The sequence below is a fragment of the Mchenga conophoros genome, linkage group LG10 (genome assembly GCF_057382185.1).
Source record: "Mchenga conophoros isolate Kocher_MC1m ecotype Shallow Benthic linkage group LG10, M_conophoros_male_GT1.1, whole genome shotgun sequence".
Taxonomy (NCBI): domain Eukaryota; kingdom Metazoa; phylum Chordata; class Actinopteri; order Cichliformes; family Cichlidae; genus Mchenga; species Mchenga conophoros.
In genome coordinates this window covers 21266402-21294073 of record NC_140535.1, presented here as the reverse complement: position 1 = coordinate 21294073, position 27672 = coordinate 21266402, and the positions used below count along the sequence as shown (strand labels likewise).

Genomic DNA, 27672 nt, shown 5'->3' with positions numbered 1-27672 from the left:
TCAATGATCTGCATTTAGTTTGTTCAGTTTCAGGGTCTTGGCATTGTACACATACTGGCAGACTAACAATGGAGGCACTGCTAGTCATTGCTAGGAGGATGTTACCTTGTCTGTTCATTACAGGCCAAGAAAAACATATTCTACATCCTGGCATTCTTCATCTGCTCGCCAATGAGGTGAAAACAAAGCCTTTAAAACATTTTTAATGACGGATGAAGGGAAAAGTCATTTGAGTTAAGCTGCTTACAGCACTACATTTGCTCCAACACTAAAACACAGCAGCAATGCCCACTTAACACAACAGGCTGCACTTAATACTACAGCAGCACCAAAACAGAGGGTCTGAAAAAGACGAGTAAACCTAGCAGACAGCTCATACAAATACATAAACGTCAATGAGCGATGGAAGACGGAAAGAAGTTCAATAACATTTTAAATCCAAAGATCTGAACTGGGATGAGTGAATGATGAATAAGTGTAGTTTCTGACATATATTGTGACACAAATACAAATCTAAAGCATCCAGACTGTCTTTTAAAGCTACAACAAAAAGCACAACACTTTTTTTTCCTTTGTTTTTTTGTTACATGTCTGCCGCCTGATTTTCACGGTAATTTTGAAACCTATGTTTATGTATTTCAGCTACTAGAAAAGCGTGCTTGTAAACTGAAAGGCAAAGTCACACTGAAAATAAGAACACTAACTATACAAATAATGTAATGAGAGGAAAGCTACTGAAATCGTAACCTGCTGCGGTGGTTTAAACAAAACAGCACAAATAAATTCACAAGTCTATACTTGATAATAAAAATCCTGCAAAGTCTTTGCAAAGGATCAGAGCATGACACACGATGGGCCGGGTCAGCGAGCGTTTGTAATCCTGCGCTTCATATTGTTTAAAGCCATATATGGGCCGAATGCCACTTAAATGAAATCCTATTTTCTAGAACTGAAAACCTAACACAAAACAAACAAATCCAACCTTCAAAGCAACAAAATGACAATTTGACAAAAAGGGTGATGGTTTCTGATGTCTGAGTTTTTATTTACTCCCCTTTTGTGCCAGGGAATCAAAGCCCTTCCCATTATATTTGTATGAGCACAAATTCCATCACACAGATTTATGTGGATTTCAGAATAGCGTCTAATTTGTCTTCAACGGCTCGAGTCGGTGCTGATGTTTGATCAATAAAATGATGCTCTCGGAGTACTTATAACTCTATTTTCACCCTGACTTAAATTAAAACTGGATTTGCTTAATTAGCAGATCTTTTTAGGAAAACTTTGCAGATGTTTATTATCAGAGCTAACAGCTTTTAAGAACAACATATTTTACAACAGGTAAAAAAAAAATTAAAATAAAAATTAAAAAAAAAGTACAAACAGAAGACTAAACCATATCCGATGTTGCCGTTGACTTTACAAAGAAACAAAAACAAACAAAAACTGTTAGTGTCAATCTGGAGGAATAACCCAAGATACCAAACAGGCATCAAGCATTTCCTGGGTTAGCAGGAAATGCCATATCTGCATGGGATTCCGTGGAAGTGCTGAGTTTGCATGAAGGCTCCTGATTAACCCCCCCCCCACCTAATATCAGCTGCTTTTTTTTTTTTTTAACTGTATTGACACAGACCACCCAGCTGTGGCCATTTCCTCCTGCCATTCTCTTAGCTCTGCTGTTTAGGCTGAAGCTTTATCTAAGCCTGGGCCCTCAGAGAGGGGTACAAGTGCCATTTATGGCCTTCAGTGATGCTGTCTTTAATCAATTAAATGACCATAGACACTCTTCCCCCATTCTGGCTCATTCTATCATCAGATTCAAATTTTAACACTGCCTGCAGAGCATACGATTTATAGGAGCAGAGGTTTGCGGCTGGACAGGGCAACCTACAAATCAATTCACTCCATTTTTCCTCCTTTCCACTCCAGCCTTTCTGAGACTTAAGTCTTTCCTGCCTCTCTCCAGGGAAGCTCTCTGATCTTAACACACACATACACACACTTACTTTGTCACAAGGGGGAAAAGCTAATTGAAACCACTCTGCTCTCTCTACATTTGCTTGTTTTTCATAAGAAGTGGTTCTTTACTTTCTTTATCATTTCCTGTCCCCTGTTATCTTCCTCCGCTCAAGTGTGTCTTCTCTCTTGGCTGACTGACAAGCAGACTTCAGCAGTTGGGTTCCTTGTATTTAGGCTTACTCTGGTTCAGCCCACTTTGGCCCAGCTGAGGAAAGAAGGGATGTCTCGCACAGGTACGTTGCGGGTCAAAGCTTTGACACGGAGGTTACGGTCATCTGTGAGGAGTACCACTTCTCTCTGGAGCCTCACGGTGCCATCTGTTTTTGAAGCAGGAAGCCAGAGAGGAGTAAGAAATAAACACTTTTTAATGCATATGCATGAATGTGAGGAAATATGAATGCACACATGGAGCAAATGGTAGGTTAATGCTACATACTTCTCTGATGAGGCATGAAATCTTTAGCCTTGTCTTTGCAGTAGTGAAGACAGCAGGACAGAATAATATCATCATTGTTACCCTGAAAAGGAAGAGACCATTCAGTTAGCAAAAAACAGCAGATTTAAGAAGCCAACCTTTGCTTCTAAGCAAAAGAAACAGGCTTTAATTTGTATTTAATTAATCTGGGTTTCTACCTGTTGCCCAGACATATCCTCGCTACGGAAGGCAATAGACTCAAGTTGATTTCCTCTGCTTGTTAGAGCTCTGAGGCACTGTTCTCTGGCTTCGAATCCTTTTTCTAAGAAAGCCACCGCCATCCGAGCCTTCTCCTGCACAGCCCTCACATGGGCCGCACTGACACTATAGTTGCGCCCTCCTGACTCCACTCCTCCACCAAAACTGTCCTGACCTTTAGCCAAGCCATCCAACTCTGTAATCACTGACAGAGAGAAAACAGACCACGTCATGAGCATACATATGATTTCTACATGGAAATGTATGTGGAATCCTTATCATTTTAAATGTCACTGAACTAAAAGCTAATCCTCCTCCACCTGCTTTTATTCATTTCCTCTTCTCTTTGTCTGTGTTTGTTATTCTTACCGATGAGTGGCACAACTATTATGTATGTTCCACACTGCAGGAGTTTCTTCAGCCCTGTCAAATGATCAATAAATCCATTTGTATCTGGAACCAGAAAGAGAGGCCTCACTTCAAGCTCCAACTGCCCGCCAGTCTGCAGCACCTCCTGGAACACACACATTTATATTTTACATGACATTCAACTCTGCGACAACTTCAGACTCTACTATATTAGGACGTGAAAGCCTGTTTTACCTTTATTTTATCCCTTCGCTTTTGTTGCTGTGCCAGTTTATTGGCAAGGACATGGCGTCGTGCCTTGAGCTCTCTGATGTCATTCTCGCTGTCTCCGGCCTCCTCAACTTCCTCTTCCTCTGATGCAGAGAGAGAAGACACTGCCTCGAGTATGACATCATCTCCCTGTTAAACAGATGCAGACGATAATGAGACATTTTCTACCTCTTGTTTCAACAGCCTCTGGAAATTTTAACTCCAGTGTTTACATAAATTTAATATAGGTAAAAGCGTGAAAGGCAATCAGGCTCTCAGAAGAAAAAGACCAGAGGGAGAGAGTGAAGAAGTAGAAGGATTATTGGAGGATGCGTAGGAGAAGAAAGTCACCTCTTTTTCTGTTAGAGAATCCTGCCTGCTTCTTGTATCTGTTGAGTGGTTAGGTGCAGGAGGAGTTGCCACAGAGATATATTTGCCTCCCTTGAAAGCCAACAAAGGCTCTTCCTGTCCACACAAAGCCTCCAAAAAGTACTTCAGTACAGTAACTCTCTTACAATCTGCTGCTATAGCCTGAGGAAAGAAGTTTGGGGTTTATGCACATGACAGAGAAGCAGAGGATGAGCGTGAATACAAAGCCTGGCACTCAGTAGGTGACAGAAGACTAAACAGAGGAATATCCAATAAGTGAACTTAACTTAAGCGTTTAAGTTATGATGTAATGACATACAGCTCTCCTTTCCACTAACCATGTCAGTGTGTCCGTCTGTGTAACATGGCTCCTGTGGTGCAGCCAGCAACGGTACAAAGCCAGCAAGCAGACGGTCTTCCTTCAATTGAAGCAGCATAAGCTCCTCATCCCCCTCTCCTTCTTCACTATCCACTTTGTACAGGGGTACTTCGCCATGGTCCACGCGCGCCAGCAAGTTACACAGATCAGCCAGGCACTGCCAGACATTGGGGCTGCAACTTTAAAGAAAGGAGGAGAAAGGGATAAAATAAAAATGAATTAAAAAAATTAAACAGTAAATTTAAAGAAACAGTAACTATTTGTGGTCCTAAAACTCACACTCACTGATCACTTTATTAGGTACATCAGGTACAAAATATGAATTTTCTGGCTATTTTTTTGAAAATATTTAATCAGCCTCTAACATGGCAGCACCTCATTGTATAGGGCAGAAATGCTGAAGATGACCTGCTGAAGTTCAAATGGGGGGGCGAGGAATAATAATAATAATAATAATAATAATAATAATAATAATAAGTATACTGTAAGTATAGTATACTGTGGCGGCAATAGGCATAGTATACTACCTGGTCATTATCACACTGTGAAAAGTAACTATATTGTTTAAAGAGTGGCAACAATTTAGAAACTAAATATATTTCCTGGTAGCCAGAAACATGACTTGGATGGCGATGTTCTGTTGTTGCTGGTGTATGAAAGTTAATAAGTATTATTAGGTCATCTAAGTGATGTGTTTACAACTTGTTTCTGCTGCTGCCGCCAGGTGGAGAAAAAAAAAAACAACAAAAGTTTACTCTAGGTTAAAGTTCGCACTCTATACTGCATGGTGGTGGGTTCCACTGGTCTGGGTGTCCCAGCATCCAGTCAGACCAGACTTTGATGCTTGGCAGCATTTCCCTTAGTTCTAGTGGGAAGGCAGAGACTCTCACAAGACCCTCCATCTCCTCCGCTTTACCCTCCTCCTCTCCATCTGTCATTGGGACTGGTTCTGAAAGAGAGTTTTTCGAACTGAAGTCTTCAATATCACACAAAACAATTGAAATTAACACTATGGGCAATTTCAGAAGTGGAAAAAAGTCCAAACATAAAATTTACAAAATGTTATCACAGCTTTAAAAATGAAGATGCATCTTCAATCAAGTGTAATGGTGCGACCCAAGTCCAACCAAAAGCAAACCACATCTCACTTTGCAGTCTACACTATTCACAGAAGGTTAAAGAAAATCTTAGGATTCATTTAAAGTTTTCCAAAAGCATTTATCAGCGTAACTGAACTTTTTTGTCTAAAGATAAGTAACAGACGAAGGGAGACAGGGCTGACTACATGTTTGAATGCTTTTACCTGCCAATTCTATAGTAGGCATTAGCAGATATATTATAGTACGTAACTGATCTGGTCAGTTAAGTAGGAGAGGGGGTTGTTAATCAGTTTCAGCTGCTTTGATGGTCTTGAAATTAACAACAGGTGCACTAAAGTGGCAACAATGAGATAAGTCCCAAAAACAGGAATGGTTTTACAGGTGGAGACAGACATGTTTCCCTCCTCATCTTTTCTGACTGTTTTACATCAGTTTTGCATTTAGCTGGTCAGCGTCACTGCTGGATGCATGAGGCAATGCCTGGACCCTACAGATGTTGCAGAGTTAAGTCCAGCTCCTCCAAGACAGTACTACATTACGCAGACTTCCCAGGTTTGCTGTGTCTCCCAGCACAGTCTCAAGAAATTCTAGCAGACAGGCTGTTACTCTAGGAGAGCTGGACAGGGCTGTTGAAGGTCCTTAACTCATCAGCAGGACCGGTGTCTGCTCTTTTGTGCAAGGAGGAACAAGATGAGGACTACCAGAGCTACAAAACTACTTCAAGAAGACCACTAGTGTGAAAGTTTCTGATTGTCTGGTCAGAGACAGACTTCACGGGGGTGGCCTGAGGTCTTGATTTCATCTAGTAGGCCCTGTGCTGACTGCCTGGCATTATGACGTTCAATTGGCATTTGCCACAGAATACCAGAATTGGCAGATCCACCAGTGGCACACTGTGCTTTTCACAGGTTCCCCCTGAGCACATGTGACAGCCCTTACACTGGTGCAGTGGGTCCTGTGTTCCTCCTGGTGTATGAAAATGCCTGGCCTCATGTGGTGAGAGCATGCAGGCAGTTCCTGGAGGATGAAGGAATTAAGACCACTGACTGGGGCCCCTCATTCTTGGCTGCCCTAAATCCAATTGAACACCTCTAGGACATCATGTTTCAGTTTGTCCAATGCTCCCAGGCTGCACCTCAGACTGTCCAAGAGCTCAATGATGCCCTGCTCCAGATCTATAAGGAGATCCGCCAGAGGACCATCCATACTCTCATTAGGTGCATTTCCCAACATCTCGTCATGCAGTTATAGAAGCATGTGGGGGCCATAAAAACAGAGTTCCATCTGAGTTTCTGCACATCATTTTTTTCACCTTGATTTTTAGGGTCTTTGAATTCAGTTATCTGCAGGTTGAGAATTTTCATTTCCATCAAACAATGTGATCTGATGTGTTTTCAAAATTGCTTCTTTAATTTATTTGAACAGTTTATGATATGAATATTGTGGCTGAACTGTAAGAAAAAAAAATGCTGTTGATCAAAAGCTTGATGTGTAAAGCGTGAATACCTGCAGGAATTTCTTGAAGAAGTTCTGTGCAGCGCTGCACCAGCAGTGCAAACATACCGAGACCCAGGGCAGTGCTCTGCTCTTGTAAAACAGATCGCACTTCTCCTTCTTCACCTGAAAGACAGAATTTCAAACAGTCGTTTATCACTGCCTTGTGTGAAACCACGGCTTGGGTCTATACATATTTGAGTTGGAAAAGAACTCCATGCTCAGTTGCATAACAAAAGACCTGAAATGAAAAGATTAGAATCAAAGTTTGTTAAAATCAGTTAGAATCAGTCTGCAGTGGTCACTAAACTTAATCGTGTTCAAACATGCCAACCTATTAATAAACGGAGTCAAATTTTACAGAAAATAAAGTCCATGTTAAAAGCTTCATGAAAACTATTTTTACCAGCCATTTCTGATAATACTGCAAATAAACCTCCAGTGTTACTACCACAAACAACTTGACATTTGAAAATGATGATTATCATTATCATCATCATTAGGTTGTGCACAATATTACCTTTGCTGTTGGCATTGTGTATGGCGAACATATTAATGGTGATGATCTGCAGCATGTGTGTACTTCCCAGCATGTGTGGACCGTGTTGGAGCAACGTCCTGAATTCCTGCAGAACACGGGTCGCAGCTCCAGGAAACGTTTCCATGCTATACAGATAAGACACACATTTCCAATGATATGTCACTGGCACAGAGGCAAACAGAAAAATACAGTTTTCAGTATGTAGTAGTCTCTGAGTCGATATGCTTTTGTAAGCTCACGGAGCTATTCAGTCGAAATAGAAACTTGGCTACATTAGGATGTACTACATCTGCTCGCTCACATTAATACTTTATAGAGATTGAAAATGTGACATCATTTCGGGGTAAAACCGCAAAGGATTGTAGGTACGAGTGGCAAGCAGTACTAGCCACGGGAAGCCAACAGGTAAAGAGATAGTTAGTTTTTTTTTTTTTTTTTTTTTTTTTTTTTTTTTTTAAATCGGATTACGTCGTGGAAGAGAAATTGTTCAAGCCGTGTTTCCGAAGTAACAAAGAGCTGACGGATGGCCTGGATTGCAGCCATTCGAAGACCAAATATAACGTTCCAGAACACTCCAGCTCACATGTTAGTCTGCTCCAAGCATTTCCACAAAGGTAAGTCTTCTGTTGTAGTTATTACGTAATTTATCATGACATAATTGTTCATGTAGTTTACAAATAAGTCTCATATTGATTTGAATTGAATTCGTTGCGCTATGCTGCTTTGTTCACTGTGGCTTTTCGGGCTAATGTTTGTTGCGTTTTGTAGGAAAACCAGCCTACAAAATGCTGGAATGCGATCCAGACTGGGCACCCTCTATCAACCTGGGTCATACAGAGTTTAAAGCTGCTACCACAGCGAGATTTGGTTAAGAGAGAGAGCGAGATCAAAACAGACACAAAAAGTCAGGCATATATGTGCCCAAGTGTTGTATTGAAGCAATCAAGTGATAAATAACTGTTTTCCAGTATGTTGTTTTGCAATGTTTGTTTTGTTTTTGCATTGTTGATTTGTTTTTTTACCAAAGCAGCTAATAAAGCACGATGGAATACAATTTTACCTCTTTCTTGTAAGAGGCTATAATAGAATGAAACAATGCCAGTTATAAATAAAGACAATACATTAAATGAATTACGAAACACTCATTTTATTTCTATTAGATCTGAAAATGTTGTGTAATACAACAACCTGAAACGATAAATAGATTGCGTTGGCCTGTACAGGAGATAAAGGAAAAAATGTAACAACAGCTGTGAAATGGAATAGTCCAAATCACCAAAGTAAACTGGATCTGGGCTTGTTGCAGGGATCTGAAGTTACTAAACATTTTGTGAGTGTATGCACTCACACTTAGGACCATATAATAATAAATATGTGCGTGACGAAAGCTGGGCAGCTCCGTCGTTCTGTACATAACTGTTTTTGGGGCAAATAAAATGCAAGTAGGGATTAAAACCGCAGAATGAATGATTACCGGTGCAGGAAATGATGGCGCTTGATGCAGTGTTTTGATTTTGGTGCCACTCTTACCCACAATGTAATGCGCGAAAGTCACGTGCTCTGTCGATCTCTATTTTAACGCTGTGCTGTCACAACACCCAACATTCTCCACACACCAAGTCACATTATTATATTGACCACTCTTTCCACTGTTATACTGACCCACTTTAATGTCATCTGACATCTGCACTGCTTGCCTGCACTCCGTTTGTGTTGGATTTCTTGTATTTGAGGCATTTCATTTAGTAGACACTTTACTATATTCTATTTATATTATGTATTTGACATTCTGGCTGCTATAACAGAGGAATTTCTCAATATCAGGTCTAAATAAAGAATTTTATTTTATGCAGACACCTGAGGCTTTGAGTGTGAAAACATGTGAACTGATGTATTTCAGTAATAATTGTTTTATAATGGCACACACAGCTCTGACTGCTTCAGCCGCTGCCAAAGGCAGCAGCTACATCCTGGTTCTCAAAACAGAAACCATTATAACATAATGGGAATAATCCAATTTATTGCTCAGATCAAGAGCGCCATTAACATTATTGCATTATTCCATAATAGTGCTCACCCGCTGATATAGTTCTATTTTCAGAAATCATCTAGATATGCAGTTTTCATATTATTACGAAATAATGTTAAATCATTTAAATTTGCTACAAACACTACCTTTTTGTTTATTAAGAACTAATTAATGTTAATGAGGCAGCAGGTAGAGTGCACTTAGTGCACTGCAGTCAATTTAGTTAATCTAGTATATTGTTGATTAATTTAGTTAACCTACAAAACACGCAGATTGATCTTCTGGTTAAAGCCTAGGCAACATTTTAGTCAAGCACATTTTCTTGGGCTAGCCTCAGTGCTATTTTTCATCATCATCATCATCATCATTCTTTTAAACACAGTCAGTCTATGAACTTAAGAGCTGAAAGACTCACCCCACTTTAGTGAAGAGCTTCCCATGAGCATGCAGGAAACTCAGAATGAATCTCTTATTGAGCTGTAGAGAGAAAAAAAAACAAAAAAAACACAAGGCCAAATCAGAAAGGGGGAAAGGATTATTGTTCGTGCAACAGTTTTATTTACTTACTAATCCACAAGTGCAACACATTGCAAGAAAACATGTTTTCATCCAGAGACGACGCACATTTTGAAATGACGTCAACATTTAAGTGCGCTTGGTATTTTGAACAATAGGGTTAGGAAGAAATGGGACTAAGAGACAGCAAAGAGGATACATATGCCTCTCAACAGTGTCCACTGACAAATAATAGACTGATTATGTGGAGGAGGACAAAAAATAAAATAAAATGGGAACAGAAAAAGGCTGCTCCTGCTTCTTCTGACGCTACAGCCGATATATCATAATATAAATGATACTGGAATGTAGGTGTGTAATAAATTATAACAGCATATTTTTTGCTGTGTAATATTAAATTGTAAATGAAATCAGAGCTTCATCATCCTTGCAGTTACAGGGAGTTTGTCAGTACCTACATCAGCTGACTAGGCAGCGTCAGCATAATAGCCCAGGTTTTACACTGTAAATAATGTAGAAAAAGCAGATAGTGTCTTTATCTTTTCTGTGTGCCACTGCATATACATAAGGGTTGGGTGATATATAAAAGTTTTACACCCGACAATCGTAAGTCCAATAATCGATGATGGGCGATATATTTGCGCATGCGCAGACTTTTTGATGGGCGGAGCAATGTAATCATGCATGGACTGATTTGCGCGTTTACAACACAGAAGAAGTCTAAACATGGACTATATGCCCCAAAAAATATAAAGTCGCTAATTTGGTATTTCTTTGGCTTTAAACCAGATGACAGAGGTAAACCTAAAGATATAACCAAAGCGGTGTGACGCTTGTGCAGACGTATAGTGCAAGCAAAGGACTCAAACACGACTAACTTGCATGAGCATGTACGTGTCCACCATCTGAATGTTTTTTTCTGAACATGGGCTACTGCCTTTCTTACTTTCTGTTATGAATTTGAGTAAATGAATCGCTGCATTTGGGTGCACTCTGAGGAGGGTGCACTTACTTGCAAATGAAAGAGGGTGCTGTTAAAACAGTACTATTATTATTTTTTTACCTGTTGACTGCTTCTATTAGCTCCATCATTATTAGCAAACTTACTGATGGGGAAATAAATTAATAAATCGCCCTTGTAAAAATGATAGTCGATATATTTGTCCAATCGCCCAACCCTAATATACGTGATCTAAACCCAATTATTTATTAATTTGGGAAAAAAGTGCTTGGAGTCCAGCTACTCAATACTGTTCCTGCAGCCAAAGACAGTACTGGAGCCGCTGCTCCTCTTCTTATGAGCTGCTCATAATATGCTTTCATAGACCCGGTTTAATCTACCGTACTCTCTCAGCTAGCACTGTGATAAATGATGAAATAGCAATACTCTGTCTATACCAATTTCAATTAATAAATAATGGTGCTTCACTGCGAGCAAAAAATGTAAATAAAAATAAAAACAGTAAAGAGGTTTAAAGACATTACTCAATTCAGGCAGGGAAATGAAAATGAAATGAAAATATGAGTCGACCGAATGACAGCCTAGGGGGAAAACGAAAAAATGACAGAGGGCATAAATGAGCACCAAAACAAATTCATATAGACTCTATGAGAGGAAATAAATTAGAGGAAAAACTACATGGGATTACAAATAAAACCTTATTGGAGATGTCTGCAGACACGGTGTTATTTTTTCAAGGAACCCAAAGTCTGGCTGCTGTGCAAATTTAAAAAAAAAAAAAAAAAAAAAAGTATGCAGAGGAAAAACAGAGGACTTTGAGCTGATATGTATTAAGGAATAGACACAGAGACTTACGTCAGCAACGCTGAGACTGCCCAGCTCTCCATCTTGTTCAGAATCTCTGCTGGACTCACTACCTCCTCTCTGAGAGGAAGGTGCTGCTGCCTGTCCACTGGGGCGAATCCAGATCTCCACACGTGCGCCTTCCTCCCTTCTTCCTCTTCCTCTCACTGCTGGACCCCTGGAGCCTCCTTCATGCTCCTGCCTCCTCCTTCGCTCAAGCTGCTCTGCCTACAAAAAAAAAAAAAAAAAGATAAAAACAGTCTGTCAACAAGAAACACTTGCAGTGCCTTAAGACCTAATTTTTCTCATAAAGCAATTTATTAAGCAAATTTATTGTAGGGTCTATTAGGCGGGGTGAGAAAACACCCTGTGGCAAAAACTGGCATTATAATTATGCATGAATCCCTACTGGCTAGACAGTTCTTCTCAAATTAAGTTCTTGAGATCTTACTTGATGTGATCTCAAGTGTTTTCTGTTGTAGAAATCTGACAAAAGTTAATGTCCATGAAACGTGTATCTGACCTTACGCTTGGCTTCCTCAAAAAGACTCATGAGGCTCTCCTTTGCAGTCAGAATGGGATTGGAAGCTGCCAAGCTACGCATATAATAACACACAGCATCTAACTTCCGCTTCTGTAGGTTAGAAATGGAGAAGACATAAATAAGAAGAGGGAGGTAACACACACACACACTCAAAGCACAGTTATATTTTCCCCATTTTCAGGGACATGCAAACAGACGTACAGTCACTAAAAGACAAATCCAGTTACTTAATTCAAACTGTAACATTTCTACCCTTAGGAGTCCTGAACCTAAGTACAGCAATGCATTTTCCATTATTAGGGTACTGTGCTTTACAATTTGAAATACTACATTACAGCAGGTCTCATTTTTAACCCAAGGGCATCAAGACAGAGAACTGTGGGAGATACAGAAGTAGCCAAAGGTTTAGGGTTTCAGAAATGATCAAATGCAGAGGCCTGCCTTCCAATGAGTTTAGATTCAGCTGGTTGAATATGAAGGCATGTAACACCAAATGTATCAAATTTGATACACAAGTTTTTGAGACATCTACATCATCAGTATGATTTTATAACTAACCACCTTATGTGTTTTTGTTTAATATAAACAGCTCCACTGGTTTCTTTTTTTACCTTGCAAACTGAAACCTTGTCTTTCTGCTTCAGATACATACTGGGGGGTTGGACACTGGATAAATCCTCTAAGCCAGGGGTGTCCAATTGGCCCGCAAGAAATTTTATAAATAGAATAGAATATGGCCCGCACTTCAACTTTTGCTTGAGTGTATTGCACGTCTTAGGTTTAACACCAGGGGGAGCTACTGTTGATCAAGCCAGTTGCTCCACCAAAAAGGACAATCACAGAAGAAATTTACCCCAAGTTACTAAACATGGCAGAACCAAAGAAGCGAAAGGTAGGAAGTGAGAGCAGAAAATTTCAGACACTGTGGGAGAGTGAATATTTCTTCAAAGAATTCAAGGGGAAGTGTCTGTTTGATCTGCACTGAAACTGTGGCAATTATGAAAGAGTATAATGTACGACGTCATTATGAAACCAAACATCAGGCCTATGCATCCTACACTGGTGCTGAGCGAGAGCAGAAAGTAAAGCAAAGGGTAGCTCTCCTGCAGGGTCAGCAACAGTATTTTCTTCGTGCCCAAAGTCTGGGAAAAGGCTACAATAGCCAGCTATGAGGTCGCCCAACTCATCACAAGACATGGCAAGCCTTTTTCAGATGGAGACCTCATAAAACACAGCCTCGTTAAAGTCGCTGAAATAATGTGCCCGGAAAAAGTGCAGGACTTCAACAACGTCAGCATGTCCAGAATACAGTTGTGCGATGCATTGAAGACTCGTCAGCCAACATTAAACTGCAGCTGTCTGATAAAGCTTGTGCCTTTGATTTTTACTCCATCGCATGCGATGAGAGCACTGATGTCACAGTCACCGCACAGCTGCTAATTTTGTTGCAGGGAGTGGACGAGAACTTTGGAGTTACAGAGGAGCTGCTCGATCTTAAGAGTCTAAAAGGCACAACAACGGGTATGGATATTTTTGAAGCTGTGTCAGACTCAATTGACAAAATGAGACTTAAATGGGACAATGGGAGTTATAACAGACGGGGCTCCAGCTATGGCAGGTGCACACAAAGGAATGGCGTCTATGATGATCGAGACCTGGCTGCCAGCCATCCTTCGGTCCAAAGTGCAGCATCACTGCTCCCACTGAGTGCAATGGCGTTCCCACTTAAGGTGAGTAAAAAATATATTCCACAGTACCCGTGTATTAATGAGCATGCATGTACAAGTACACATGCTTCAAATATCAATAATGCGCATCAGTTCTGTCACTACCCTGCTTTGGTGCACCACTTTCTTATATGCATTTTTCTTGTTAACACAGAGTACACACCGCTGTGCACAGCGCACACACTGCACACGCAAAGTCAGCTGATCTCATCTGATGCAGATTTGCTCCTTGATCAAGTGACATTTGTCTGGATTTTTGGCACAAGGGGCGTAGGAGGAGCACCGCAGCTGGATGGCCCGATTTACATACCCAGTGCAGCTGATACTCACCAGAATAATTTACTAAAATTATATGAACTCCTGTAATTAAGTCCAGTTCAATCTGTTAATGTCGATAACCGTTTCAAACGAACGTTAATAGGTGTGTTGCTAAGCCTAATAACTTTAATAACAAACTCGAAATGTATCCGTCCCATTTTCCTCTTTATTGTTTTTTCTCTGTAATGTAAATCTTCTGTCTAAGAAGAAATCTGAGGCTGCTGTTCTGAGAATGAGCTACCAAAGCTTTTTCTGAATAAATCAGTAAAGATCCATTTATGGAAAGTTGTGATGAAGGCAGTTTTGTCTTTAATTATATTCAACAATATAACACATTTGACCACTTTTAATTGATTTTTCTAACTTTAATACACTAAAGTTAAGGCTATATACCTAATTTCTAGTAAGTGACCTAGCCCCTCCTATATTTTTATGTATGTGGCCCTCAGTGAAAAAAGTTTGGACACCCCTGCTCTAAGCATTTAGTCATTAATTTTTTCCTTTGATCCTTGACAAGTAAAGATCAAGGCCTACATCATAGAGAACATTTTTGACTTGCTATGCAGTTATAAATGGGGGTTTCTTTCATTAATTCTTTTGAACCATTACAATTTGGACATTGTATTAAAAGGAATAGCTCTCAAACACCATTCATTCAATATTGCATCAACCTACAAGAGTTGCATCTGAACTTAAAACTTTCCTGTAGGATAAATTAGTTAGGATTAGGACCACTTCAAAATTAATGTTTCAAAGCACGGAGCTATGAGAAAAAAAAAGTGAAGTTTCTCAATACTTAAGAGTCTGATCTATATCACTTACTGTATAAACAGCCAGCAGAGCCAGCTGGTTGTACGGGCGTCCATTTTTTGGGGCAATCTGCTGGGCCTTCAGATACCAGCTGTGGAAAAGTAAACAAGCAGTCATGACACATCAATAAAGAGACAAACGTTTTCAGTTTCTACCTTAAAAGTTTAAGTAATCTGTCACATATAGGTAAAAAGTTATCGTGTCTTTAGCATATAATAACTGAAACATCTAAAGAAGTCAAAGTTTCAAAGTATAGTGACCAGTCCAGAACTGTAGGTGTGCATATCTGGGAGAAACAATGGAAATGATCAGCCACTTGCACTGCATGAAAACGGGTATAAAACATCTGTACTGCTTAGAAAAAAAGAAATAGAAATGGTAGTTGTGACTCCTCATTCGTTAATTCAGGAGTTGTCAGATTTTTAAAATATCAGTCTACTCACTTGTTCAAACTCAAATTTGAATATCAAGACACATCCCACACTCTTGAATGTTTGTCAGAAATTTTACAATGCCAAGAGAAATCTCAAATTCAAGCCTACCTGCGAGCCTTGCCATAGTTGGCAGAGTCACTGGCTTGCTCCCGATAACGTGCTATGTCACCCTGACAAATCATACAGCGCTGAGCACTAATGAGTGCATACTTCACCTGAAAAAAATGTATTCGCTACATAAAAAAAAAATTAAGAAATTGTCGCAACATTTGTTGTAACATGGAAATCGGGTGACTTTTCAAAGCCGCTTACTGGATGTTTTCATGTACAATGGAAACTCATTCACTACATTTTGAACATTTAGTATTCAGTACAACATTGAACATGTTACAGAAGCAAAAAAGCTAAAAGGAATGGTTCCCTACCGTTTTGCGTAATGGACGAGCCCTGATAGCCATGCCATCCATATAATCCTCTAACTTAAATTGGTATACTGTCTGAAGCTTCTGAAGTAGTGCGTCAAAGAATAATTCCCCCTGTAAAACACAAAAGAATAGAAAAATATTATAAAAATTAGAAGGACTTTCCCCCTTAATTATGAAATCAAACTCAACTCCCTACCCAAGAGTCATAAAGTCCTGCAAAGGAAGTAAAAGTTTAACAAGACTTTGTATTTATTATTAATTTATTCTTCTCTGTTAAAAGTACATGAATTACTTCTCTAAAATGGATTTGGAAACAAATTTGTCCCTGATTTAGGTAACAAATACAATTTGCATCATCTAGTGATACACAGACTAATTTTGGGTTATGAATGAACCCATAATCGAAACCATACAGGCAGAAAAGTGCCCAAGTGATTGTTAGATATGTTTCTTGGGAAACCTTTTCCTATGCAAATTTCCAACACGCTCCTTACCTCATCAAGCAGTGTAAGGAGCTTGTTTCTGATATGAGGGGCATTGTCATAGGTGGGCTCTTTGAGTAGCTGCCGGAAGCGCTCTATGACCTGGTAAAACACATTCTTCCACAAAGCCTGATCCACGTTCTGAGAGTCTGAGAACTCGATGTCTGTCAGGATGACCTGCTCATATATCCCCAGAAGGTCCGCTCTTTAAAATGGAAGGAAACAACATGATAGTGCTTTTTTCAACTAGATTATTGGCTCACTTGTCACCGAGACAAATAACTGGCATTAGGACAACAAACCACAAAAACACAAACACAGAAAAATGTCTAGCTTTGTCCCTGAATGCTCACCTGAGCTGGGCCATGCGATCTAGTCCATCAGCACTCACTCTATCCCGGGAGAGCAGATTACTGAGCTGAAGCTCCTGTGCATCTGCAGCCCTCAGCAGTCTTCCCAGCTCCCCTCTGGTGTGTTGCTCTGCCTCTTCAAATGTTACACTGCCTCCTGCACCCGGGAGGGAATAACCTGATCCCCTGTAATTACTGCAGAACTGACCCACACCAGGGCTTGGATACATGCTATTAGTGTAAGCCATTTGGTAGGGTCCCATATGATAAGGAAATGGATAGCGCTGGTTGGTGTTAGGATTATGTGGGCTGCTGGAGGGCACAGGGTAGCAATACGGGTTGTCCGAGTTTTGGAATTTGTAGTAGGCCATGGCAGAAGCCTGCTGGGATCGAAAGCGCTCACCCTGCGTGACTGGAGGGCTGCCTGCTACCTCATCATCTGTGTCCAGAAAATGAAGCTGTCCATATCCTGTACCTGTCTGAAGATATACAGACTGCTGAAGAGATGAATGCTGTGAGGACTGATTGCTGGTAAGAGCAGGTTTTTGGTCTGGGTTATTTGGATCCCAGAGTCGCCTTGCTCCTCCTCCTCGACCTCCTCTACTCCTGCCAGCTGCACCACCTCTAATTCCACCAAAAAGAAGCCTTTGCCCCACTTCAGGTGAATTAGAGATATCTGTCCGGGCCGGAAGTACCAGGATGCCCCCACCTCGGCCACGAGGAATGGGGCCCTCCTTGCGATGTTGTGCATCCCCACTATGTGACGAGGTGTCCGACTGTTTTTCCAAAGAGACCCTGAGGATTCCCTGACCCCCACCTTTGTTTCCCTTTTGTCTGTTTCGTTCGCCTCTCTGTCTCTCTCTACTTAACTGGCCCTCACCACCTCTTCTCTTCCTCCTCCTATCGTCTGCTCTGTCACTCATCTCACTTCCTTCCAGTGATTCTGTAGAGGATTCCTCATTTGTTGTCCAACTTTTTAAAGGATGCCTTTGTCCTTCTCCACCAACAATAGCCCCCTTTTTATTGTTGTCTCTAGAATGTGACCAATTTGTACTCTCCACATCCTTTCCTAGTCCAGGATAATCCAGGCTAGTCACACTGCTCGCTGAGCTACTGCTGTAAGTTCGATTACGTGAGCGCCGAATATCTGATTTGGAATAGCGTTTCGAGGTTGGTGTTGTGACATTTGCATTGGATCGATTTCTGTTTACGTTTTTTTCTGTCTTGGCATCTCTCTCAGCATCTCTGGATCTGCTGTTGTTGGTTTCGCCACTTCGGTTTTCTCTGCGGTTCTCTCTTCCTTTATTTTGGTGTGTTTGCTTTGCTTTATCCATTTTCTCGACGTCTGCTTCTACAGCTCTCTTGTCTTTTTCCCTCTCAGTATTCCTTTGATTATTCTTACCCTGATCACCTGCCTCATCTTCTTTTCTGGAGTCCTGAGTCTTTTCCACGCCTCTCCTCCTTCGGTTTCCCCTTTCTCTCTTTTTCTCTGACTTTTCTTCCTCATCTTTGGTTCCTGACCCTTGACCTCGCCTTTTCTTGTCAGTTGGTTCCCTTCCCTTGCAACTTAGTTCTCCAGCATCTTGACTTGTATATTCAACTTTATCCTTTTCTTGCATGTTGAGATTTTCAACTTTGCTAGTAATTTTCTCCACTGAAGCATCAACGGGTATTTCAGGTGTTTCCACATCTTGGCTTCCTTGCTTTCTACTTGCCTCACTAGAAGTAAACACCTTTGCACTCTCTTGTGTGCCTTTTACTCTTTTATCTTTTCCACTCTGCTTCTGTATAGAGGTTTTTATGTCCACTCCACTTTCCCTCGTACTTTGCTGAGATTCTGGCTCGGTTTTTTGCTCTTCCTTTTTAGGAGGCTTATCCTGTTCTCTTCCAGCCCCACTGTCCTTCCCTTGAATGTTTCTTCTACTCCCAGGTTGATAAAATTCTCTGTCTGGTTTTCGGGTTTTCTTTGCTGGCTTAGCTGCTCCTACAGGTTCTTGATGTTCATTTTCCTTTTCAACAAACAATTTTTCATCATTTGTATCCGATTTATTCTGCGCATGTCTCCCTTTTCTGCAGTTCTGACTGTTACCACCATCGCCTCTCATCCTGTCTTCATCCTTTTTATTGGTACCTGTCCCACTGTCTGTCCACCCTTGTCTCTCCAAAGGTGTCTCCCCAGACACAGCCTTTTTTTCACTCTGGGATGGCTGATCATGCTCATGTGATTCGGCAGCTAGGGGCTCACTTTGACCAGTTTCTGGCTCACTGTCATGGTTATGTCGTCCATGTCCAGGAACTGGCTGGTAGCGTTGCAGATCAGGACGCTTTCCTTCACGCCTTCTGTGCTGCTTGTGTGTGTGATGCTCCTGTTGTTCCTCTGCAGAAAGAACAAATTAAGTTTATATTTAATGGACTGTAATCCACTGTAATGGTAATAATCCAAAGAAGCATTTAAGTTCTACAGAACCCAGAGCTAATGTAGTGTGTGACATTATAAAAGATGTCAAACTAATGGGTCAGTACACCATAAACGTGAGGAAGGTCTCTCTGGCTTTTTAGTCCAGTCGGCCCCATATGAAAAGTACTACTTGTTATCAGATACATCGACTCAGATATTAACTTTTACAAGTTCCTTTGTCAGCTAATTTTTAACCACAAAGTTTAACTTACAGGCTGATCCAAGGACTATTAAGTCAAGTGCAGTTGGCCATGTTAGTCCCATCATCCTCCTTGTACCATTTAGCAACTCTGTCCTGAAATACGGTGGTTTTTAGAGCTTGCTTATATTGGACATATTAACTGTTTTAAAGCATGCAAACTTCTTTTGTACATCCTGTATACTAACTCACGTGAGGCATCAGTCACCCAGGCCAAAAGACTGATCAGCGACCAACTGGCAACCTCCAGTCGTATTTTCCTGACTGGTTTTCAAACAGGATCCTGGAAGTTGCTGGACCAAAAACCTCACTGTGACTGCTCAGGTATCTAGCACCGTGCCAATAGCTTGTCTCAGAGTTTTATTTTCACCTTTTGAAAAATACTGGTTGCAGAGTTAAGACACAAGTTTTATTTTTTTCCCTACTGCTTGGCGAGTACTTTGTGTTTGCAGACAAGCTGGCATTTTCAATGCAAACTACTGGTGACCGCAGCAAACTGCAAGCAAACAAAGCAATCCCCAGGAGTTCTTTCGTGAACCATCTTATACATTTTTGTGACTAATTTCTAGCCACTTCCAGCAACCACTCGGGAATACACTTTTTTTTCACCCCCTCACAAACAGCGACTGCCACATGGTCGTTGACCAGCTTGTTTCAGAGAGGATATATGTTATCCCCAAACTAACTAAATATCTACTGAAAACGAAACAAACCTATTTACCAAGCAGCCTTTAATGCAAACTTCTCCCACTAGCTCTTTAACCATAGACTAACCTCAAACTCTCTCTAGCCCTGCCTGTTCTAGTTAATATTTCACTTATAACAGGAAACCATTATCAGTTAAAGGTTTTTTTTTTCTTTCCTATGAACATATTGTAAAGCACTGATATGTTTAGTTTTGAGGTTTCTTTTTGTTTAGTGATGCACCACTTGTTAAATTCTGCGCGGATAAAACATTTAAGAAACAATTTATCCACTTTTTTGTTAGTTTATTTATAGATAGAGTAGCGACCTGGGTGTTTCCTTTCTCTCGCCCTGTGACAGCCAAGATAGGCTCCAGCCCAACCGAAACACTGAACTTGATAAGCGAAAACAAATAGATAGATGGCTATTTTGTTTATCTACATACTGTACTTGTTTTTTCCTCGGGAAATAACTACACTTGTATTATGTCAAAAATAATTAAACGTCGCTTAGATTTTCAACATTTAAACGGCACAAAATAAAGTAAATGTTGTCTTCTTGCTAACAGGCTGATGTCGGCCGATATCATGGTGATCATGTAAGTTTCACACACAGCCACCTGCTCATAGCGTTTATCAAACAGAATCCGCCTTGCAGGAATGAGCGGAAATGACCAGGTACAGATAAATCCACAAAACTTCCCACAAAACTAAGAAACCCGCATCACCCTTTTGACGTCTTTCTTAATAGCCGCAATGTGCAAGTTTAAAGTTTACGGTTGGAAGAGTTGGCGAATTCTGTAACATTAACTATCATTTAACTTAACCGCAAGAGGAGTCTAGCATTCTCGTTTAAAAAAAAGCGTAGTGTACTTTAAATGCAGACATTACGCGTAAGAAAGAGCTGATTAAATGTTTAAAGTAGAAATACTAAATCGTGACAAGACTATGACGAGCGTTTTGTAGAGGGGGCGTTTAAAACAGGCAGCGCGGGACTGTGGAGTAGACAGGCACACGGCTGGCTAGCTAGCTAACAACATTAGCTAGATACAAACTTGGTAACTCCCGTCGGTCACTTTCAGATAACTTGGGATACTTTTTCGCTTGAATTTCAAGACTCTTTCAGCAATTTGTTCTTTACGCGTATCCAATTAACTTATTCTCACCTTTGTGACACTCAGTAACGCTGACTGAATTCGACGCTTCAGCTCGGAGTTCCGCAGCTGAGATTCGCACTCTATCCAGTTCCGCCGCCATCTTTGCTTTCACTCGAACAAACACAACAAATACGGTGGCCCCGCTGGTTCAAATATCTTAACCGGGTGACGTTGCAGCCAGCAGTACTGTTCCTTCACAGTGACATCAACCCGTGCATATTTTTAATCAAGCAATGGAATGAATAACAAAATTTTCGATATATATATATATATATATATATATATATATATATATATATATATATATATATATATATATATATATATATATATATGTATATATATATATATATATATATATATATATATATATATATATATATATGTATATATATATATATATATATATATATATATATATATATATATTTTTTTTTTTTTTTACATAATTTGTGGTTCTAAATTTTTTAAAAATCAGTCAGGCAGTTTCATTACTTTATTAACTTAAGTTACTTACCAACAATCTGTATAAAAACATTTGATACATGACATAAACACATTTAAACCATTAATTTGTGGTTGCTTGCTTTAAAATATAATGTAACATATACATATAGTTTGTGTATAAATATACCCTATATTTATACATAAACCATATAAGATGTGCCTTTTATAGTGAAAATCATTTTATTATATGATAGATAGATAGATAGATAGATAGATAGATAGATAGATAGATAGATAGATAGATAGATAGATAGATTTATCACATTTTTATAGAAGTCATTCTGATGTAAATATTACGTAGGCATTGACCTACATGTGAGGCCTGTGTGGAAGAGACAGGTCAACAAGTTATATAAAGATTTTTTTTAACAGACATATAGATCGTATTTAGCGTCAAACATACATGGCAGCACAGGACTTTCATATATGACCACTAGGTGTCAGGGTTGATTATCTATTTCCTTTTTTTTTTTACCCAACTGTCCTTTCGTCCAATACTTCTGATTGGCCCAACAAACTTTCCCCTAACTACTTTGTAGTAATTTATATGAATGTAATGCACTCTCTTCTCTCTCACGCCTTCTACTGATAGCTTCCATGTGAACTTGCAAGCTGCATGATGGGGAAATGTGAAGAGAAGGCGTAATGTGGAACAGCCAAAGCAAATATACATGAAGATGGGGCTCTGTGTGCGCGAGCGTGAACGTGTGTGTGTGTGTGGGGGGGGGGGCAGTCATCTGCATATGAGGTAGTATGTGTACAGTTTAAGCAGAGATCATCTGTGTGGTTGATGCTAGAGTAAACAGCTTCATTTCCCTAGCAACACCAAATTAAAGGGCCAGAGTCTCTTGTCCTTCGTAGAGTCTCCCACACATTTTTTTTAATCCAGAGGCAAACTAAACTTTATTTTCTGTAACTATTTCTCCCTAATGTCACTAAATTATTTATCCAAGGTGTCTGGCTCACCTTTTTGGCATAGTAATCAGGAATGTGGCCTCTTATATGTGTCATTAAAAGAAGTTACTTCTGTCAAATAGCCACTTAAGTTTAAACCCAAATCCAAAAGCAATCATACGGCTGTTTGAGAAAATCTAACTTGTAAGAAATCAGAAACATTTTTTTTAACACAGTGATCTGCACACACTTCATTTTTCAGATTTACATTGTGGTTTTCTATTAGCAAAAGGATTTTCCTACACTGTCATGGCGCTGTCTTATTTTCTTTGTGCTGATCACGACAAGGCGGTGCACTGTTGCCTCACAGCGAGGGGGCTCGAACCTTCAGGTCGGCTGGCCTTCTCTCTTCCACACTCGACATGCTTGTCAGGTGTAAGTGTGATTCCAAATTGGCCGAAGGCGTGAATATGAGAGTGTGTGGTTTCCTCTCTGTGTGTTAGCCCTGTGACTGACTGCCAACATGTCCATGGTGTAGCTTGGATTTGATTGGCAACTAGTAAAATGGTTGGACTGAATGCTTTTATTAACAAGGCATATTTCTAATCGATCAGTAATTTGATCTTATTATCCTCTCACTCTTCTCAGTGAGTCTATATTTTTCATTTTTCATTACAAGGATTCATATGTGGTATCGAATGATGTGTAAATGCAGAATACAGTTGTGATGTAATGCTGGCAATGTCTCTTGATGAAGCGCTGGCACACCAGGGGTTGTAGAGTGTTTCGTGTCTGCAGTGGAAAGATGTGAGAGAGGGTGGGGGCTGCCGGAAGTGGTGGGTGTGTGTCTCCCTGTGTTGTGTGTGTGTATGAGTCTGTAAGTGTGGGTGCCTGCGTGCCCGTCGTGTATGTGTATGCGTGCAGAGTTCTGATTGTCGGTGCTGCACCACGGTGCAGGTGGAGCAATGCAGGATGACAAGAGACACGGAAGGACAGAGAGAGAGAGGGAGGCAGGGAGGTTGTGAGGGAGGCAGACAAGAGAAAGAGGGAAAGAGGTGAGGAGGCATGATGCAGGAGGAGAGGAGAGAACAGGAGGAGGAAAGACCATGAATACAGATGAGAAAAGCGGGGGAAGCTGGGAGCTTTTGCAGGTGAATTTCTGACACCGGGGAGTTTCTCCGACCCAATCAAGTGTCGATCTTTTCTGCCCCCCCAATCTAATTTTTTTCCCTCTCCCTCTCATTTCTGCCTCTCTCTTTCTCTGGCCTCCCCCCACTGGGACACTGGAAGGTGGGAGGAGATGACTTTTTAGAGATGACTGGAGTGCAGAGGGAGGAGGGACAGATGGGGGAATACGCTCGCTGGAAGTAGAACAGTGTGTGGAGCAGAATTAAAATGCCGGGACTGGGGTCTAAATAAAAGAGAATAAAAATGGCTGGAGGATGAAAGTGAGGCAACTGCAATGGGACCCACATCTCGAGTAGTGAGAGAGACAGAAATGAAAGGAGCAATGTGTAGGAGAGACAGACAGGAAAACTCAGAGTAAGACAGACTGGGGGCCAGAGGCTTGTGTGACGCATATTTGCTGGCACTAGATGTTTGGAGACTATCCATTTCAACTGTTTTTTTAATGTATAATTCACAAAAAGAAATAGAAGGAGTGACAGGGGAGTGATGAGCGAACAGACAATATGAGTACATGGAGTGATGTGTCAACAGAGCAGCCAAACAGAAGACAGTGAATTTTAAACAAAGAGATAGGAGGTAGAGTGTGACAAAGGCTGAAGCAGGGAAAGCTCACTGACTGCATTTTACAACCTTATACGATCAAAGCTGTATTAAAAATATTAATCACATTTCATAGCTCAAAGAACAATACTTCTTAATTTCTTATTGCACACTGTGTCTGTGTTAGCCTGACCCAGTTCTTCGCTGAAGTTGGGTGAAACGGTCAAGCCCTAAATTATATTAGTGACCAAACTTTGGCTTCAGATGAAAACTATGTGTCTGATTTCTTGTGTTCTTCTCTTGTTCTTGTGTAAATGTGGTTGGGATTGCTGTAGGTTCTGTGTATCTGATTGATGTTTGGCTCCAGATGCACATTCCACTGTCACAGAGCACCACTTGTAGCTGTCTGCATGGGAACAATGGTCTACAGGTAAACATAACAAATGGAAATTGATTGTGCAGCATCATGTAATGACTGACCCACCTCAGTGATTGTTAACAAATAAAATCTAGGAAATCTTTTTTTGGATCTGATTTTCAGACACATGGAAAATCCTGCGTTGTTTTTACTAAACAATGCATGTCAGGCAGACATGACATGTGGTCAGTCTGTAAGCTTCCAACATATGGAATCATATGCCAGCTGAAATAGTCCCTGTGATCAACGCATTAAATTCCAGTCATCTCCACGCTTAACTCGTGCAAACAGATGTGCTCACTCCAGCACCGGCACTCCCCTTTGACACACTCGTGTGCGCACAAATGGCTGCCTACACATACGCACAGCTGGCACTGCACATTAATTACATTCAGCATATGACTTTGGCGTAATGGTGGGAAGTTTTTGCGTGTGTCACTGTCAGAGTTGCAGCTGATGAAAAGAGATGGCATGTGACTTTGGGAGCTCATCGCCTCAGGGCACGGGTTGCCCCGCACGCTTTTGGCACATGAGACCTAATCCTGGGAACGACCTTGCCGATGCCGATGCCATTCCGGGGTTAGTTGATTCTGCCTGGGCCATTTTAACCGACTGCACATTACTTCCTCTGATTCACGCAACATTTAAAACTGAAAAAGAAAATGCACATTTTTCAAAGTTTCTGAGTAGGAATGGGTTCACACTGTGTGTCACTGCTTAGGTGAACGCGCATTTGTGCGAGAGTGGGTGGATGTGGAGTTGCCACTGTGTGCGAGTGTGGCTTTGTGATCTCACAAATCTTGTAGGCAAGAAGATGTGGGGGCGAGAGGGGTTTCACTAATAAACACCCACTCCTTCCAAAACCTCCATCTCACTCTGACACACACACACACACACATACACCCACCACACCGCTACAAACACCCTCCTCCTCCTCCCCAGCTTTCCTTTGACAGAATCCTCATTACAGGCACGTTTGGCAGCACCGAGTCTTCCTCTCTCTCTCTGTCTCTCTCTCCTCTCTTCTCCTCTCCCTCCCCATCTCCATCTCTGCACTCCCTCTCTGTCGTTTTCATTTGCTCATTCTCTCTTGCCCAGCTCATTGCGTTCGAGCCAGCTTGGCAATCAAAGGGAGAGAAAGCACAAATGAGAGCGAAGGGGGCTTGGGGGGGGGGGGGGGGTTGAGTGAGGATGCTCACTGGGATTTCAGTATGAGTCAGAATGGGAGAAGGCGAGGTGGGAAGGCAAGGTAGGCGGTTGTGAGGAGAGAGAGGGAGAGTAAGGGAGGGATAGAAGAAGGTCTTTCTTTTTTTTAAATTTCTTTTTCTCTTATCTGTCTGCGTTCTCTGTTTGGAATACAGATGAGGAGATAGAAAGACAGCCAACAACTGGGCATGACAAACAGATGAGAGATTTGAGCAGGAAATGATCTGCATTCCGATTTGTGATCAAGTTTGGAGATAAGAGCGAGCTGCCTCTGCACTGATCGCTTGATGATAGATCCAAGCGTCTGATAGGAATTTATAGCATGTAGAAGATGAATATAGCATCCGGAGCACAATTTGAAATCATCTGGATATCATTTTTAAATGGTGAAAAGATAAGAAAGATATCATGATGCAACTGATGTGTGTGTGTGTGTGCGCGCGCGCGTGTGCGTGCATGCGTGTTTGTGAGGCATTATAATAAGAAGGAGTGCAAGATCAAGGAAGGGAATTAGTGGGGAATTACTTCATTCATACTTTTTCAATTATTCACCCTCCCCATCCGACTCCCACTGTTCGCATATTCATGTGGGGTGTAGTAGAGGAAATTGGATTGTGTATGCCTGTGTACACACACTTGCCCAGAACTTACCCTCTACCACACGTCAGCGTGCATACGAAGCAATGATAGGCTGCAGTCGGCGGAGATGCTATAGTTCTGAGGCCCAGGGGCTGAAAGTTTTCCTCTCCTCCTCTTTTGTCGTAATTTCTCAGCCACACTTTCTCTGAAAGAGGAAGTAAAAAGTTGAGACCTAAAATGAAACGTAATCACAGAGGGAATAAAATGACTCCCGGTGTTAAAGTGTTGATCTGGCTCACGTGGGTGTATTGTTGTCCTGATTTCTTAGCTTGCTGCAAGAAGTCCCCTCCCCCTATCAGTACTGTGTTAATTATATCTCTCGGTGGGCTACTCTTTTTAAAATAAGGAGCGAGTGGTCAATATTCATAGTCATACTGTGTCATAGATCTCCTTGATCTGAGAAACACCACGCAGAACTGATCACATTTCACAAAGTCTGTAAAAATATGTTCAAAACAGGTTGATAATCTTAAAATTACTAGAAATATTCCACTTAAGCGGGTAATCAAATAAAACAATATGTGATTAAATCAACCCTCAAATGGTTAGAACTTTCTAAAGTTAGCTGAAGTTTTGTCATAAGTTCCAAACAGGAAGCAGTGTAGGTAAGAGAAGTGGCTGACCGTGCAACAAAGGTCTGGAGTTGGAATGAATGCAAGGAACGTCATGGTTTCATAAGCCCTACATTACCTTGGTTGACCCTGGTATAAGGTGTAGGCTGATAGAAAGCAGAGGCTCTGGTCCCTGACACATGGATGTAACCCTTCCTGTTCAAAGATGCTCTCTGGATTGGAATAGAAATGAACTCACTCATATTTAACCAGCCACCCATTGAGACCTGGCCAAGAAAATGTACACCTCTATTACCACTGCATCTCTGTGTTTTGTATCACGTCTTTGTGACTTTTTTAAGGGTCTGTACATTTCCTTTTAGAGTGTTTAATTTTCTTTGTTGTTGTTGTTGTTTTAAATTTTTTATTTTAAATTCATTCGTGTGAGAAAGTATAGGGCTTTGAAAAAGAAAAAAAGTTTATTCCCAGAGTGTGTGGGCTACAATTAAAACAATCTTGCTTTGATTTGGACTTTAAAAGGGAAAGGTGAATTGCAATTTAAGGAGACTTTTTCTTTTGAAATCCACATTTCCTAAT

General features: G+C 40.8%; 1 protein-coding gene across 2 annotated transcripts; it reads right to left on the bottom strand.

The window, feature by feature from the left end:
- Window positions 1-192: 192 nt before the first annotated feature.
- Window positions 193-21250, bottom strand: smg6 (SMG6 nonsense mediated mRNA decay factor). 2 transcript variants are annotated; one of them, XM_085289260.1, is made up of 19 exons: window positions 21142-21250; window positions 16639-19012; window positions 16298-16490; window positions 15804-15914; window positions 15487-15611; window positions 14957-15035; window positions 12069-12179; window positions 11558-11773; window positions 9641-9702; window positions 7176-7321; window positions 6668-6781; window positions 4836-5010; window positions 4021-4240; window positions 3665-3844; window positions 3299-3463; window positions 3065-3209; window positions 2656-2900; window positions 2459-2540; window positions 193-2339 (listed from the first exon to the last, which is right to left on the bottom strand). In XM_085289260.1, the coding sequence occupies exons 1-19, from the start codon at window positions 21230-21232 to the stop codon at window positions 2209-2211; spliced, it is 4965 nt and encodes a 1654-aa protein (XP_085145386.1). In that variant the 5' UTR covers window positions 21233-21250; the 3' UTR covers window positions 193-2208. The 2 variants fall into 2 exon arrangements, with proteins under 2 accessions (XP_085145386.1, XP_085145387.1); XM_085289261.1 differs by having other exon boundaries at window positions 15487-15593.
- Window positions 21251-27672: the final 6422 nt, after the last annotated feature.

Bases quoted from the DNA above. Each gene is read 5' to 3' on its own strand.
- smg6 (XM_085289260.1), bottom strand. From the start codon at position 21,232: ATGGCGGCGGAACTGGATAGAGTGCGAATCTCAGCTGCGGAACTCCGA. The intron at 7,322-9,640 runs GTGAGTCTTTCA...TTATCTGTATAG, and splicing joins AAGCTCTTCACTAAAGTGGG to CATGGAAACGTTTCCTGGAG. The intron at 2,340-2,458 runs GTATGTAGCATT...CTTCAAAAACAG, and splicing joins TTTCATGCCTCATCAGAGAA to ATGGCACCGTGAGGCTCCAG.